Below are 14,135 nucleotides of genomic sequence, written 5' to 3' on the forward strand. Positions count from 1 at the left end.
GCGACACTATACTGACTTAATGCACCGACAACGCGGATATTTGAAATTCCAATTATTACTATCTATCTTGAGAAAAAAGGAGATACATACTCGTATTTATGTTTTATAGATAAGGTATTGTGCTCGTAAAAAGAAATTCTTTCCTCTTTAGACTTTCATTTGAACGACCTGTCTTTTTGAATTAAATATTCAAGCTTATTCTTTTCTTACAAAATAAGTAATATTTTTCTTTTTATAGGTTTATATAAATTTTGATACATTCAAATAATATTTTATGAAAATAATTTCAATTTGCAAGCTAATTTTATAATTTAAATAACTTCGTTCGTAACCTCAATATGTTATTTTTACGTTACTCGGTTAAATGTTGCAGAATCTACTTTCAATCGATGCAATGAACTATTATTGTGAAAGATATTCGTATACGTGATGTATAAAATAATAAAATGTTGCTCTAATAATTAATTTTGTTAATGATACGGCCATTGATTAGTCGATCGTATACTAATTGTAAGCAAGATTCGTATGAAGCGAATGACGGAACACGGTAATTGGCATACCATAAACAATACCAAATGTCCCTGTAGGCGCACACTGACGGAAGTTACGCTCAGACAAACCGCATGTAAGCGGGATATGAGACTGACGCCCGCGATGCAATCGTGGCTGTACGTTGCATTTCCGGCCGTCCGTACGATATTTGCGCACGCCTCTATGATCTACCTGTCAGAGGCACACAAATTCGCACTCTCGCGTGTACCGCGTTTGCAAATCCCTGCGTTAGAGCGCAGAAGTGCGGAGGCGTTAATGAAAATAACGGGTTACATTTGCGCTTGTATTTAACATTTGGTTTGACACAGCCGCCCATTAAGTTCGTATCTTCAGCGCGTATTCAACGTCAAAAATACCATACACTCGTTTCCATTAAATACAGCATTCACAGCGAATGAATAAAATCGATTTTATCGCGACTGTCTAGTATGAAACATGTGATGAAAATGCGAACGGATGATTGCGTATTGATAAGAATTAGTTAATATGATATTGAAACAATTATAGACGATATGAAATTTCTTTTCTTTTTTCGATTATTATGGTGCTCTTTTTAGTTTATTACAAATTATTTCTCTTTTTCTTTTTTTTCTTTTTCTTCATGTTTCGAATATATATATTTTTTTTAATTTTTAATTACAGAGAGAAGAGAGATGTGTAATGCAATTAAGAGGAACAAACACATATTGAAAAAAATGAAAGTTATATTATATACACATATATATACACACACACTACACACATCCTGTCTCGCCATAACAGTAAATGTTACGTACCATAAAAATTAGGCATAGCGAAGTCGAAGCTCATAGTGTCGAAATCATCCTCATCAGACGAATCGTATCCTGATCTACCTGTAATAAAAATAATCATCGTCAGTATGAACTACATTTTTACGGTGAAAATCAACGTACTTGCAAAAACCTTATCGAAATATATTAAGTCTAGACGGATTATTATATCTTATCGAATTTTTCTTAAAGTAATATATTTTAAATCTTAAAATTTTTTCATTTTTTTTAAATATTCCGGTGCATATATATATATATATTTGTATAGAAATTACGTTGTAATATTCTTTATTTATCAATGACAAAATCAAATTATTTTACAGCTTTTTTTAAATATGTTGAAATTTACGTTATCGCTAGCGTTTTCTATTTAATCGATATATATATATATATAGATTCTTACGACGTCATGAATAATTACGTTAGACGTAATCATTGATGAATTTAGTTTATTTAATTGAATTCAATCTATTTTATTTTTTATTTAACACATCTATTTTAACGCATTTAAAAATTGAAATATGTCATATCGATGAGCTTATTCTGCAATTTATTTAGGACATGCTATTTAAAACTTCCTTCTCATGTTCGCCGTGGCAGTGCAGCGCTGCGACGACATACACGCGGAAAAGTCATAATCGCCCGGGCAATTAGCCGCGAAATAACCATTAATTACATCATACATCATCCAATCCAGATAGTGGTGTGGTTGCGAAGAATTTCTAACGAATATTACCGACCGATGTGACTGCGACACCTCAAATCTACGTAAATTTTTTTGCAAAATCGTCCGATGTAATATTTAACTTCTAACGAATAAAAACATTTTATAAATAATGTCACGAATTTTTGCAAATTTTTACTGTTGCACTCGTGATGGAAAAAAGTTTTCCATAAAAAATATGAACTTTGATGAAAAAAAAAAATTAATTCTGGGTATTGTCGAAGAAATAAAAAACTCTCATCGTGTTGATATTGAATAACGTATACCATTAGATATCAAAAGAGCAATAGTGATTCAATCCCTTGAGCTAAAAATAACATTTTGTTATTTTTAACATCCATGTGTCAAAATGTAAATCAATCCATTTCTGTGAATTTCAACGTAAACAATGTCCATATTAAGTACTGTATACAGTAAATGACAAACTGAGTCAAATATTTAATACATTTTAAAAAATTAAATTGATTAACTCCATTGTGTTAGTTAAATTAATGATATATTCAGTAGGAGCAGTGACAATCTATAGAAACGATAAAAAGTAATTCATATTGGATATAATTTGACATTATAAATTTATATTAGTACGCGATCCGATAAGAGCTCTGAGAAAAGATATATTGAGAAATTAGGAGAAACGAGGATGAAAGTGACACAATGATGTGAGGATAAAGATGAGGTCGTGCCACGATGTTCACATCACCGGCGAGATCGTGGCACGTTTCCACCGATTATCCAATTCGGTCGTTGTCAATTCGCATTGACGGGCGGGAGTGTAGGTGTCAATTTCAGTCAATCTTCCCCTTCTACATGCAAGAAGCGCAGTAACGCGGACCCGAGAAAATCCGCGAGCGTGAGCTCACAACTGAAAAACGGCGGTTGAGATTGATAGGACAGCCGAAACGCCTCTGACGGAATCGTGAAAAAGGCCGATCTTATCGTATTCGCATCCGCGGAAAAATCGATCCTCGGGCGTGATATTAATTTCGTGGGAAAACGGTTACGTGTCACAAATTAAATTAATTTCGCGGGATTGATAAAACACGCGCTGCTCACATCGATCGCTCGTAAAAGCACAAATTTTCATCGCGTAAGAGATTAATAATACGTTACGAATTTATGCGTTCACTATGCATTACCGCGTTGATAAATAGTGACGATTAATTATTTACATTGCAATTCACGTGTAAAATATATGAACATCTATCGGGTCCGTTGTGCTTTACCGATATTGTTGATTATTGTGATGCGGCACTTTTTGCGCTTTAATTGAGAGAACGGAAGTACGCTTTTACCTCAGAAATTTAATCTGTGACGATTTTTTGCTAGGTCGATTATAACAATTCGGGCTTTCACAGCGCGTGCGTTAAGGAGTTACATTAGTATGAAAAAAAAGGATAATATATAAATATTCATATAAATATATACGTTGTAACGGAATTAATTCTTTCTGTAAATAATTTTCAATTTATATACGCCTTATAAATTGCGTGGATTCCTTCCGTGATTACGACCCGCCCTCTCCACCGATGGGTATATTTCGCCAGTAAATCTAGTTGTCCAGCACCAATGTGCAAATTCTGCGTGATGGATGTAGGATAGCGCTTGAACGGCCTGCGGCACCACGCTCACGGGCGTTGTTCCCCTGAGAAATTTCCGCCGGATCGATCTATCGGGTCTGCTCGTTTTTTACACTTCCCACTTTTCTCCGTTCCAACCGCCCGTCGCTTCTTCGAGTGACATTAGGCGAGCTTAATGCGGTGCCGCGATAAAAAGGGAACCGCGGATGCGGGGGTACGTGAGCGCGACGCAGCGTCGCGGCGCGACTGCCATTGACTGCAGAATGAAATAGAAGTTTTGCCAGGAGCGGATAGTAAACGCGTTTTGCGAGCCAAATTTCCGGGGAATCTTTGGGATATTATACAGGAGATATTAAATAAAACATAAAGCCCTAAAAACATAATTTTATCAATAAATACATATTTTTGGACAAAATTATCTCGTACACTGTTAAATCTATAGTCAAATTTATCAACTTAATGTAAGTCGCCATTGCTCCTACTCAATTATATCATTAAATTTTAAACTAAATCAATGGTTATATTTCACACTCTACAATATTAATTTGACATTTATAGCTAGCGTCAAATTGACACGATATAGTGTCAAATCGAATTATCGTTTTAGTATAAAATAATGATATATTTAGTAGAAGCAGTGACGACTTACATTAAGTTAAATTTGACACTACAGATTTAATAGTGTATAAATTATTTTTTTATGAAAAAACCTATTTAGCGTTAAAATTATTTTTTAAAAGATCCTTTTTCAAATAGATTCGCCCCTGAAATTCGGCGTTTCCGCAGTGTCCTCGGGATCGGCTGGCAAAATTCCACTTCTTATGGGTGGTCCACCATCGTGTAGCTGTCAAAAACAGATATCCTCCGGCAGCGAAAAGAGTGACGAGTATCGTTAGATATTCCCAGCATTCTCCTCGAATTATCGTGCATTTGGATTAGAATCGCGAATTGGATTTACGTGTGAATATCAAGATATAGTTTGCAATTCGCGTGACTATGAATTCTCATAGAAGAAATACGGCGAAAATTAAAAGTACAAGTGCACGTACTAAACTCTTTATTACCGCGGTTGAAATCGATTTTCTGGCGTGGACAAATTTTATTTTTTTTATTTCGCTCTTCTCAAGCGCTGCTCGATATTAATTTCACGACCAACACTCAGCAATCTGCCGGTTAATTAAGTTTACAATCGGGTATCAAGTTAGCGACTCTTTTTATGCTTTGTTGAAAGTAATAAACTGCATTCCGAACACAAGAATACAGGGATAGAGATTTAGGATGTGCAGTCGTCGTTAACCGATCGGAATGCTTAATTGGAACGCTTGTCCACTCGATCGATCCACCATGCAATATTTCGATAAGGCAATTACAGTAATTGCGGCAAAGTATTAATAGTTTCATGGGCAATATAATATATGTACATATGATACATTATATGGCAAAACACTCTAATTAGCATTAAAACATGGAAAATCCGTGTCTCGAAACTTCAACTTACTTTTGACAAAATTTGACAGCAGACATATTAATGGAAAGCGAATTTTCCCTTTTCCTCTTTTCGCTCACGATATTCAAAACGCGTCATCTTACTCGTTAAAAGTAAACGTAGTTTGCTGAAGACGAGCTGTATAGCAGCAATTACCGCAGAAGATAATGAAGCCGTCAATCAAACGGGGTATTAATCCGATTCATCGAAATTGACGTGAATAGATGATGATTTCTATTGTTATTGCGAGCGTTCTCACTCTCTCTCTCTCTATATATATATATATTTATCTATATCTATCTCTATCTCTACACTGAGGAAAAAATTGTTAACTCGACTAAATGCGTTTAGTTCGTAATGATTATTTAGTTCAAATATTTACATATTTATTAACAAAATGTTGTAATTTAAAACATGTTATTTGTTTGAATTAACAATTATTTGATTCAATTAACAAATATTTGCTTGACAGCCCGACTGTTACATTTAGTTGAATCAATTAATATTTTTTTGAAACAGCAACTTTTTTTTCTCAGTGTATCTATCTCTATTTCTATTTCTTTCATCATCTCGTTCTCTATAGTATTACAGATATTATCCGCGCAGGAAAGTTTCGTAACAAGAGCTTAATACACGATAAAGCCGCCGTGAAAAATGCTCGCTACCGACGACGTCGACGCGATGCATCAAATTAACAACTTAACAAGTTCGCATCGAACGATAGTTAGAAATACCTGGATTATAAGCGATTACGGAGAACGAGGAGCAATAAAATTTCGAACCATTTCGCGCAGATTCCGCGGAAATTGCCTTTGTTTACTGCGTAATATCATATTAATGGAGCGCTTAATTAACTGGGAAGTTCGAATATTATGCTCGCGTTATTTATAACGAAGATACCGCGACGTTCGCCTATTTGCGCGAAAACCTTCTCGCTTTCGAACAGTGCAAATTTACCCGGAAGGCAAAATATTTCACTTGGTTGTTTAAAGATGTTCTGTATTTCCCTTCTGTTTCAAGATTATTTCGTTCAAATAGATCTGAAGCTTAAATCTAAAGGGAAAAATACCTGAAATTAGAGTTTTGTTTCGCGTGGTTGCATGCAACTAGGTGAAATATTTTCGCCCTTTTGGGTTAAGTAAATTTTGCACTGTTGTTTCCGTTAATCTAGATTTGTTTCACTTCGATGGATATCGTCTTTGCTTCGCCGGTGGTGAAACAGGGTGATTCTCTCGCGTTTTACATCGCTTTCACCCGATAAACGTTTCTCAAACAAAACATAGTAGGTACTGGGACCGGTCGCTCGATTGTTGACGAACCAGCCTCACAGTTTATTCAGTCTGTTTACCAGAAGAGATGTAACTGCATGAAAAAAATGCATACCCTGTTGGGCGAGAAATTATATAGGTCCGACACCGCTGCTGCAGTGACGTATAGTAAAATATGCTTCTCTCTTCATTCCATTGCGCGACGCGTGTATTTTACTGTGGACCCACCGCCATCACGTGGGACGGATAAATATTTGTCAAAGATATTACGATCGCGCGACGCAATACTTTTTAGAACGACTCCTTAAGTCGTACGGTAACTCCAGGGACGGCGTTTTATTAAAATTCCTTAAACTTTGCGTTAGCAACGCGAGACTTTTGCGTTTATTTAAATTTTCAAGAGGCTCTCAGGCTTGCCGTATGTTTTAAAGAGAAAAATACTGAGTGAGAAGAGACGGAAAGAATAATCGTTGACCGTCGACGGTGTAACGTGTACACATACATCATGTAAGTGACAAAACGTCACGCCGGTCCGTAATTATTTCTTGAATTATTCCTGTTATCGAAGCTTCATACTCGTTATATATTTTTTATGACAATAGGAAACGTGCGCATAATTTTAGCGACTATTTTGTACGTGTTTTATAATGTCTCGTCGAAATTATTTCTCATTATCTGAACGTCTCAAGCGACTTGATTGCGCTGAAAATGAGTCTGCCGATGCGAGAATATTTCCGATGCGAAGAGGAATGCGAAAAAATCGATAGCAAACATGAACCGACAAAAAGCGGAGGGAAAAAAGATAATACCTCGTAACGCGCGTGCATATTGTTCATAAAAAAAACGCTCAAATCTCCTAGGAAGCGTCCCATCGCGCCATGCATCGCTAATGTCTTCTACATGCATACAACTGCAAGTGCATCGAATTCCATTTTCAGAAATTTTAAGAATTCTATTTTATAGAGTTTTCTTTTTGTTACTAACAGAATTTCATTCATTCCATTTATCATGTATACGCGCACATATATTTGTTAGTTATAATTATTTTCTAAATTTATATTCATTACTATATTATTATCGTATTATTATGTAGCTAAAAATTAAATAGATTCATTTTTACACAGAGTTTTGTTGAAGTATCTTAAAAATTTAACTAGATCATGTCTGAAAATAATTTTATTGGACTATCAAAATAATAATTATGTAGGACGCTCAAGAGCTGGTTGCTAAAATATCAAAACTTTTTACTGCATTGCTCATCACGTTTGATTTTCTACATAATTATTTTAATGGTTCAATAAAGTTACTTTCAGAGTACCTATCAACATTTTTAAATATTTCAGCAAATTTCAAATACATACAGAAAAATTAAACTTGCCAAACGATAGAATCCTAATACAATTCGATTTTTTGACATATAACCTATATAATTCCCCAAGAAGTTATATAATATTTAATTATTAATTAATTATAACAAAAGAAATGAGACAAAACAGATATAACACGAATTATGCGAAAAGGTCACGGTAGAAGGAAATAGTTTAAAAAAGGAACATTGCAAGAGGTTGGAATTTAATTTTACTGCAGACAGGGGTAAAATGAATTACGTGGCGGAGTCCCTATATTATTTCGCAATGATCCGCATCTCTGGGGCGACACGCTGGGCTTTCGCTGGGGTATCAAAGTTGCAGTTTCAACTGCATGGGTTATAGTAGAGATAGACAGGGGCACCTACCAATCGAGGTGGATGGAACGGGAAGTAGCGTTGCTAGTTCACAGAGCCTCGACATTATGAAACTTGGAATCGAAATAGCGAGTACCGCACGAGTACGTACTTGATGTCAAAGGCGTAATAACTTGCGTCTCGTAGTCAGGTACGACTCGCTCGGTGTATAGGCCGCATGCATGTACGTATATACACGTGCAAGCGAATTCGTGTGTGAATATACATTCGCTCGTACATTATCCGCGTTCGAAGCAAGGAGTTCTTGCGCGCTCAGTGGAGGTAAGTGCGTTAGATTGACACGCTGCTGCATATTACGCACTCTGTGTATACTAGTCTATTCCGTAGGTCCGATTCCATAGAAATTGCGAATCGATTTTAAGGGTTGGTTTATAATAGGCTGTAATCTGTTAACTTTTTCCGTAATCTATAAGAATTGACCAATCATAGTCGATTATTCTCCTCTCATTCGACTGTGATTGGTCAACTCTTATAGATTACGGAAAAAGTTAACAGATTACGGCCTATTAAAACCCTAACTCGGTGAGAATTTGAAGATTTATCACCTGTACATTGAACGCCAAGGACACAAGTATGAAGTCTAAAGACACTTAAATAACATATAAATATGATTTACAAGGAGAGACTCACATATGTAGGTATTTCACGGATTTTGATCAATTTTTACGTGGTTATTCTGGGGCACCAAAAAATAATCCCTGTAAAGCGGTAAATTGCACCTCTACGTATTTTTCGAGAAAATCATGATTTTAGGTCACGACGACGGATCGCTTTCGACGATGAAAATCTCTTTACTCTTCGTTTAAACATAAATGAGATATTTGAAATTATTTAAAATTAGAAAAATACTGCTCCGGCGAACACGAATGTATAAGCATATAATTCGAGTATAGGATCCGTAACGCTGTACTATCTGCGCCGACTTTTATCGTTTTACGAGTGGCAACCGTTTGCGAGGTGTTTCAAGCTTCGTTTGAAATCAAAGAATGCCAATTTTCTCCAAAACTATCAATTTTCGGATCTAATATAATATATGTATACATAAAAATGTTTTTTAAATATCTATCGATTCCCCCAGGTTTGAAAGCGATCCGTCATCGTGACCTAAAATCACGATTTCCTTGAAAAATAGAGGTGCAATTTACTATTTTACCACATTCTAAATCTGAATCAGTGGATAGTCACTATAATTACCCAGTGGCATACTTGGCACTGATAATCAGAAGTTCAATTAAAAAAGAAAGAATGTTTCAGCATAATATAATTAAAATATTGATATTTGCACGTTAATTTTAATCTTCCAATATACCATATTCATTAAATTTAAACACTAAAACAAGGTTAATTAGATCACACAATAAAGATCAGCTAGATTAGGGATCTCACATTTAATTCACTGATCTGCCAGTGGCAGATTTGCCACTGATATCAGTGATTATCCACTGATTCAGATTTAGAGAGCAGGGATTATTTTTTGGTGCCCCCCCTCCCCAGAATAACCACGCAAAAATTGATCAAATTTCATAAAATACACTGAGAGAAAGGATTTTGTTAATTTAACAAGCCATCAGTGCTTTAATAAATGATCGGTAAATATGTGACAACAAAATTGATTTGTTGTGATTGCTACTAGTTTGCTATACCAACCAATTATTAGTAATAGAAGCAAACTATATAGACCTAGCTTATCTTTTGGATAGACTTTAGGATCGTTTATCATAGAAATCATGGATGATCGTGGGATTTTAAGTCGTAGGAAACTGACCAATCACAGTCAAATATAAGAAGAATACTTGACTAGAATTGGTCAATTTCTTACTAATTTGAAACCCTACGACCATCTATGGCTTCTATGCATATATATGTGCCTTTTATTTGCTTGCAATACTATTAATTATTTGTTACATTGACGAATGAGAAATAATTAATTTGCAATAGTAACTAATCGATCGTTTTCTTAACAAATATCACATTTGTTTTCCCTTAATTTGTTTCTATAACAAAGTCATTTCTTTCAGTGCATAGGTGAGTCTCTCCTTGTTCAGGTGCCTTCCGTGTATCATATGTTAAACATTAACGTTGCGTAACATACTGGTCTCCAGGTGTATTAATGTCTTCAGGTGTATAAATGGAGTGTTAATGAAGTCTCAAAATTCCGACAGACGTATTATACACGTAATCGGTTGCGCATTGACGCTATTTATAGTAGCAGCATATGTATGTTGTTAATTATCGATTCTTCAGACTAATATATCTTCTTACTTTTGAATGTACTCTCTAAATCTGAATCAGTGGATAATCACTGATATCAGTGCCAAGTATGCCACTAATCAGTAATTAAATGTGAGATTCCTAACCTAGCTAATTTTTATTATGTGATCTATAGATTGGCACTGATAATCAGTGAAGTTCAACTAAAAAAGAAAGAATATTTAAGCATTATTTGACTAAAATACTGATATTTGCACGTTAATTTCAACCTTCCAATACATATTCATTGAATTTAACTATTAGTTAGTTACAACTAACCTTGTTTTAATGGTTAAATTCAATGAATATGGTATTGGAAGATTGAAATTAACGTGCAAATATCAGTATTTTAGTCAAATACATAATGCTCAAATATTCTTTCTTTTTTAGTTGAACTTCACTGATTATCAGTGCCAAGTATGTCACTGGGTAATTAGTGACTATCCACTGATTCAGATTTAGAGAGTACTGAAAACGAATTTATGTGCGATGAAAATAAAATATAAAATGAAAAATTATATTCAGTACTAAATGTGATCTCAAGATGCCGAATGTATTAGTTATAATATTGCAGTCTAAAATGATTGCAAAGTTGATGATTGCGCATCGCGAGAAAATATTCTCGTGCAATAATTGGGAAGCATTCCATTTTGTAAATGTCACGTGATCTATCATGTCTTTTTTCTTTTACACCGGTGAAGCGCACCTTGACAAATTCACAGTTTAGAAGCTAAAATGCAATTGTATTGCAAGAATTTTATTTCTATATGCAATAAGAAACGGTTTAATTACTGTAAATAAAAAAAATTCTGTGATATATCTAGATCACAATGATCTAAAAAATCAGATTTCGTTCGCGAAACAAAATGGAAATTCTCGTGTGCAAACGAATTATACTATACAAGGATAAAAGGCATTCCGACACGGGATGCAGATGGTGTCCTGAATTTCCGCTCTATCCCGTATTATCGAAGACTACCGTGTTAATCCGATTCGAGTTAAGCCGAAAAGTTTTTTTTTTTTTCGAACGAAAAATATGGGCGATCGTTGCGTTTCGTACACTTTTTCCACGCGATTTTGTCGATCACACCACGGTGATTTTCGGAAATGCGATGATCACGCAAAGCGAGGATTACTGATACACACGCGCGCGTACATCGCCTCGCTTAAGTAAAGATCAATACAACGTCTCGACGATAAATTCCTTTACGTTCTAACGGCATTAAATACTTGAGACGCAACACGGATTATACGCCTTGGTTCACTGAATGTTGCGTGAGTATAACGGTTAAAAGGAGAGAAGAGCTCGATGAGATGTGACGCGTTTAGGGATTTTGAGCGTGATGTAAGATGTTATCACGTTTACGTTCTAAGGCAGAAGTAGATAAAGATACCAGTAATGGGAATATACACTGTAAAAAATAAAATGTTAATTTTAACTTAAAGATGTATAGTGGATTTTCTGAAACATACAAAAATGTTAAAAAATTAACATTTTATTTTTTAATAGATAGAAAAAAAGGTTTCTTTGGATTTAGTATTCCTATTTATTTGACTAAAATTTGTTTTATTGAAACAACATATGCTTGTACGAAATATTATTTGTTTGAATAAAAATTTTGTTGTTTCATTTGAGAAACTTCTATTGTTTGATAGAAATAACGTTATTATTTGAAGTAACATCTTTCAATCAAATAATATATAATATTATTTGGTTACAATGAATACAAACAATGAGACGAATTATTTGTTTGAAAATGGCAAAATATATTGATAGAGGTTATGGTAGAGATTATGATTAGAGGTCCATGCAAATAATTGCCTTCTTAGAACAACCATTATATTTTTTGGCTGAAATTACGAAAACAATGGCTTATAGGTGCATCTAAAACAACAGGATTAAACGAACAGCACTATATCAACTATATCCCATATCAATTATGTTTGTGCAGTACAATTTGATCACGCGAATGCCGAAGATAGACATTATCTGTTCAAACAAATAACGTATTTAAGACAAAGATATACATTGTTTCAAATTCAAACAATCGCACTTATTGATTTAAACATTGGTTTGTTTGGACCATTCCAAATAACAAATTTATTTGGATAAAATAAAATTTATTAAATCCAAAGAAATCTTTTTTTTCTGTATATATATGTATATATATATTTCTTTTTTATAAATTAGATCTGAAAACACAGATGTTTTTTCTTACAAGCAGGAAGAACGGTGTGTTGTTGAAATATTTAAAAATTTAAGTTAAATACAGATCTGAAAATAATTCTCGTCGGATTATCAAAATAATTAGATAGAACGCTCAAACTAATTGTTAAAATGTCAAAAGTTTTTGCAGCATTGTTCATCATGCTTGAGTTTCCTACATAATTATTTCAATATTCCAACAAATTTTTTAAAATTTGTATCTACCTAAATTTTTAAATATTTCAGCAAAATCATTCTTTCTGTGTATAAGCAATAAATAAATATCTGTAGATTTCCGAGTTTATTTTACTTTAAAGTTAATAATGAATCGAAAATAATATTTCAATTATTTAACATATAATTGAACCTTATAATTTTTAAATTATTACACATATAACATTAATTCTTCATTATTCAGTAATTAATTCTTCACAGATATGGCCCTTAATAATACAACAGATAACATGCGTTATTGTTTCCTATCGCTCAGGATGCACGAAGGGAAACATACAACTGAACGATAAATATTTTCTTATTTCATTTGATATGCGTATCTCTTCTTCGCTTGCCAGGAAACAAAGCCTTTATTATGACTACATATGTTTTCTGTGAATCTTTACACAATCAGTTTGTTGCTAATTAGTGACCGTTATACCTGCGCTGTTCCCATATGCAATATACTTATTATCATGAGACTGTCGAGGTCACATATCCGGAAATATACTGAGAGTCTTCGTTTTTTCATGTCTGTCAAATGCGTCGTTTTTCGTGTAACTAATGTACGCGCAACATGACTCCAAGGGACATACATATATCAAAAAAAAAAAGAAAGAGAAAAAAGTTTTACACCATCCCCGTTATCTTGCGTATCCCTACATTGAGCCAGAAACTCCATTAATCTTCTCTTCTAGATGATTTATCTAACAAGTTGTTTTATTCTTTACGAAATGTTAGTATTATTCTGCCCACGCTTATTTTACGACTGATAATTACACACGTAATTTAACGAGTATTTCGCAATCGTAACTTATGTATCCTATTTTTAATTCTCACGTCACGCCGCAATCTTTGTAATACAATTTCAAGATATAGCCGAGGCTAATGTGTGTGCAAAACCTTTTCTTTTATAATTGTCCATTCCGAAAATCGATAAAAAATCTATTTCTTCCGTCTGTCGATCGAACACCACTCGATATCCCTCTCCCTTGAAATTACCGTCCTCTCGGCGGGGTCACGCTTGCCACGCTGAAAATCAATGGTGCATTGACTTTTGCTCCCGACAGATTCGCCGAGACGCGAGATTGGATTTCAATTTGTTTCGGAGGAATATTCGTTATTCTCGTTATTAGACTTTCGGAAAAGCGGCGATTACGGCGGCGCGATATACGACAAAAAGCGAGCGAACGAGATGAGGCGAGGAAAGCGCTAATGATTGGTTTCAAACGAATTTCCACCTGGTAGATCCGATTTCGATGTCTATGGGCGATATGCACTCACCTATTCATAATTACTCTATCATTCTCCGCCACCATCGCTA

General features: G+C 34.4%; 1 protein-coding gene across 1 annotated transcript in view; it reads right to left on the reverse strand.

The window, feature by feature from the left end:
• Nucleotides 1–14,135, reverse strand: part of LOC108727733 (virus-induced RNA 1) — a 43,957-nt gene that overhangs the window by 14,645 nt on the left and 15,177 nt on the right. The window contains exon 2 of the mRNA XM_018455953.1: nucleotides 1,329–1,406. Coding sequence (XP_018311455.1) covers nucleotides 1,329–1,406 — 78 coding nt within the window. The remainder of the gene's footprint in view (nucleotides 1–1,328; nucleotides 1,407–14,135) is intronic.

The sequence above is a fragment of the Mycetomoellerius zeteki genome, unplaced genomic scaffold (genome assembly GCF_001594055.1).
Source record: "Mycetomoellerius zeteki isolate Tzet28-1 unplaced genomic scaffold, Tzet1.0 scaffold52, whole genome shotgun sequence".
In the NCBI taxonomy this organism is placed as follows: Eukaryota; Metazoa; Arthropoda; class Insecta; order Hymenoptera; family Formicidae; genus Mycetomoellerius; species Mycetomoellerius zeteki.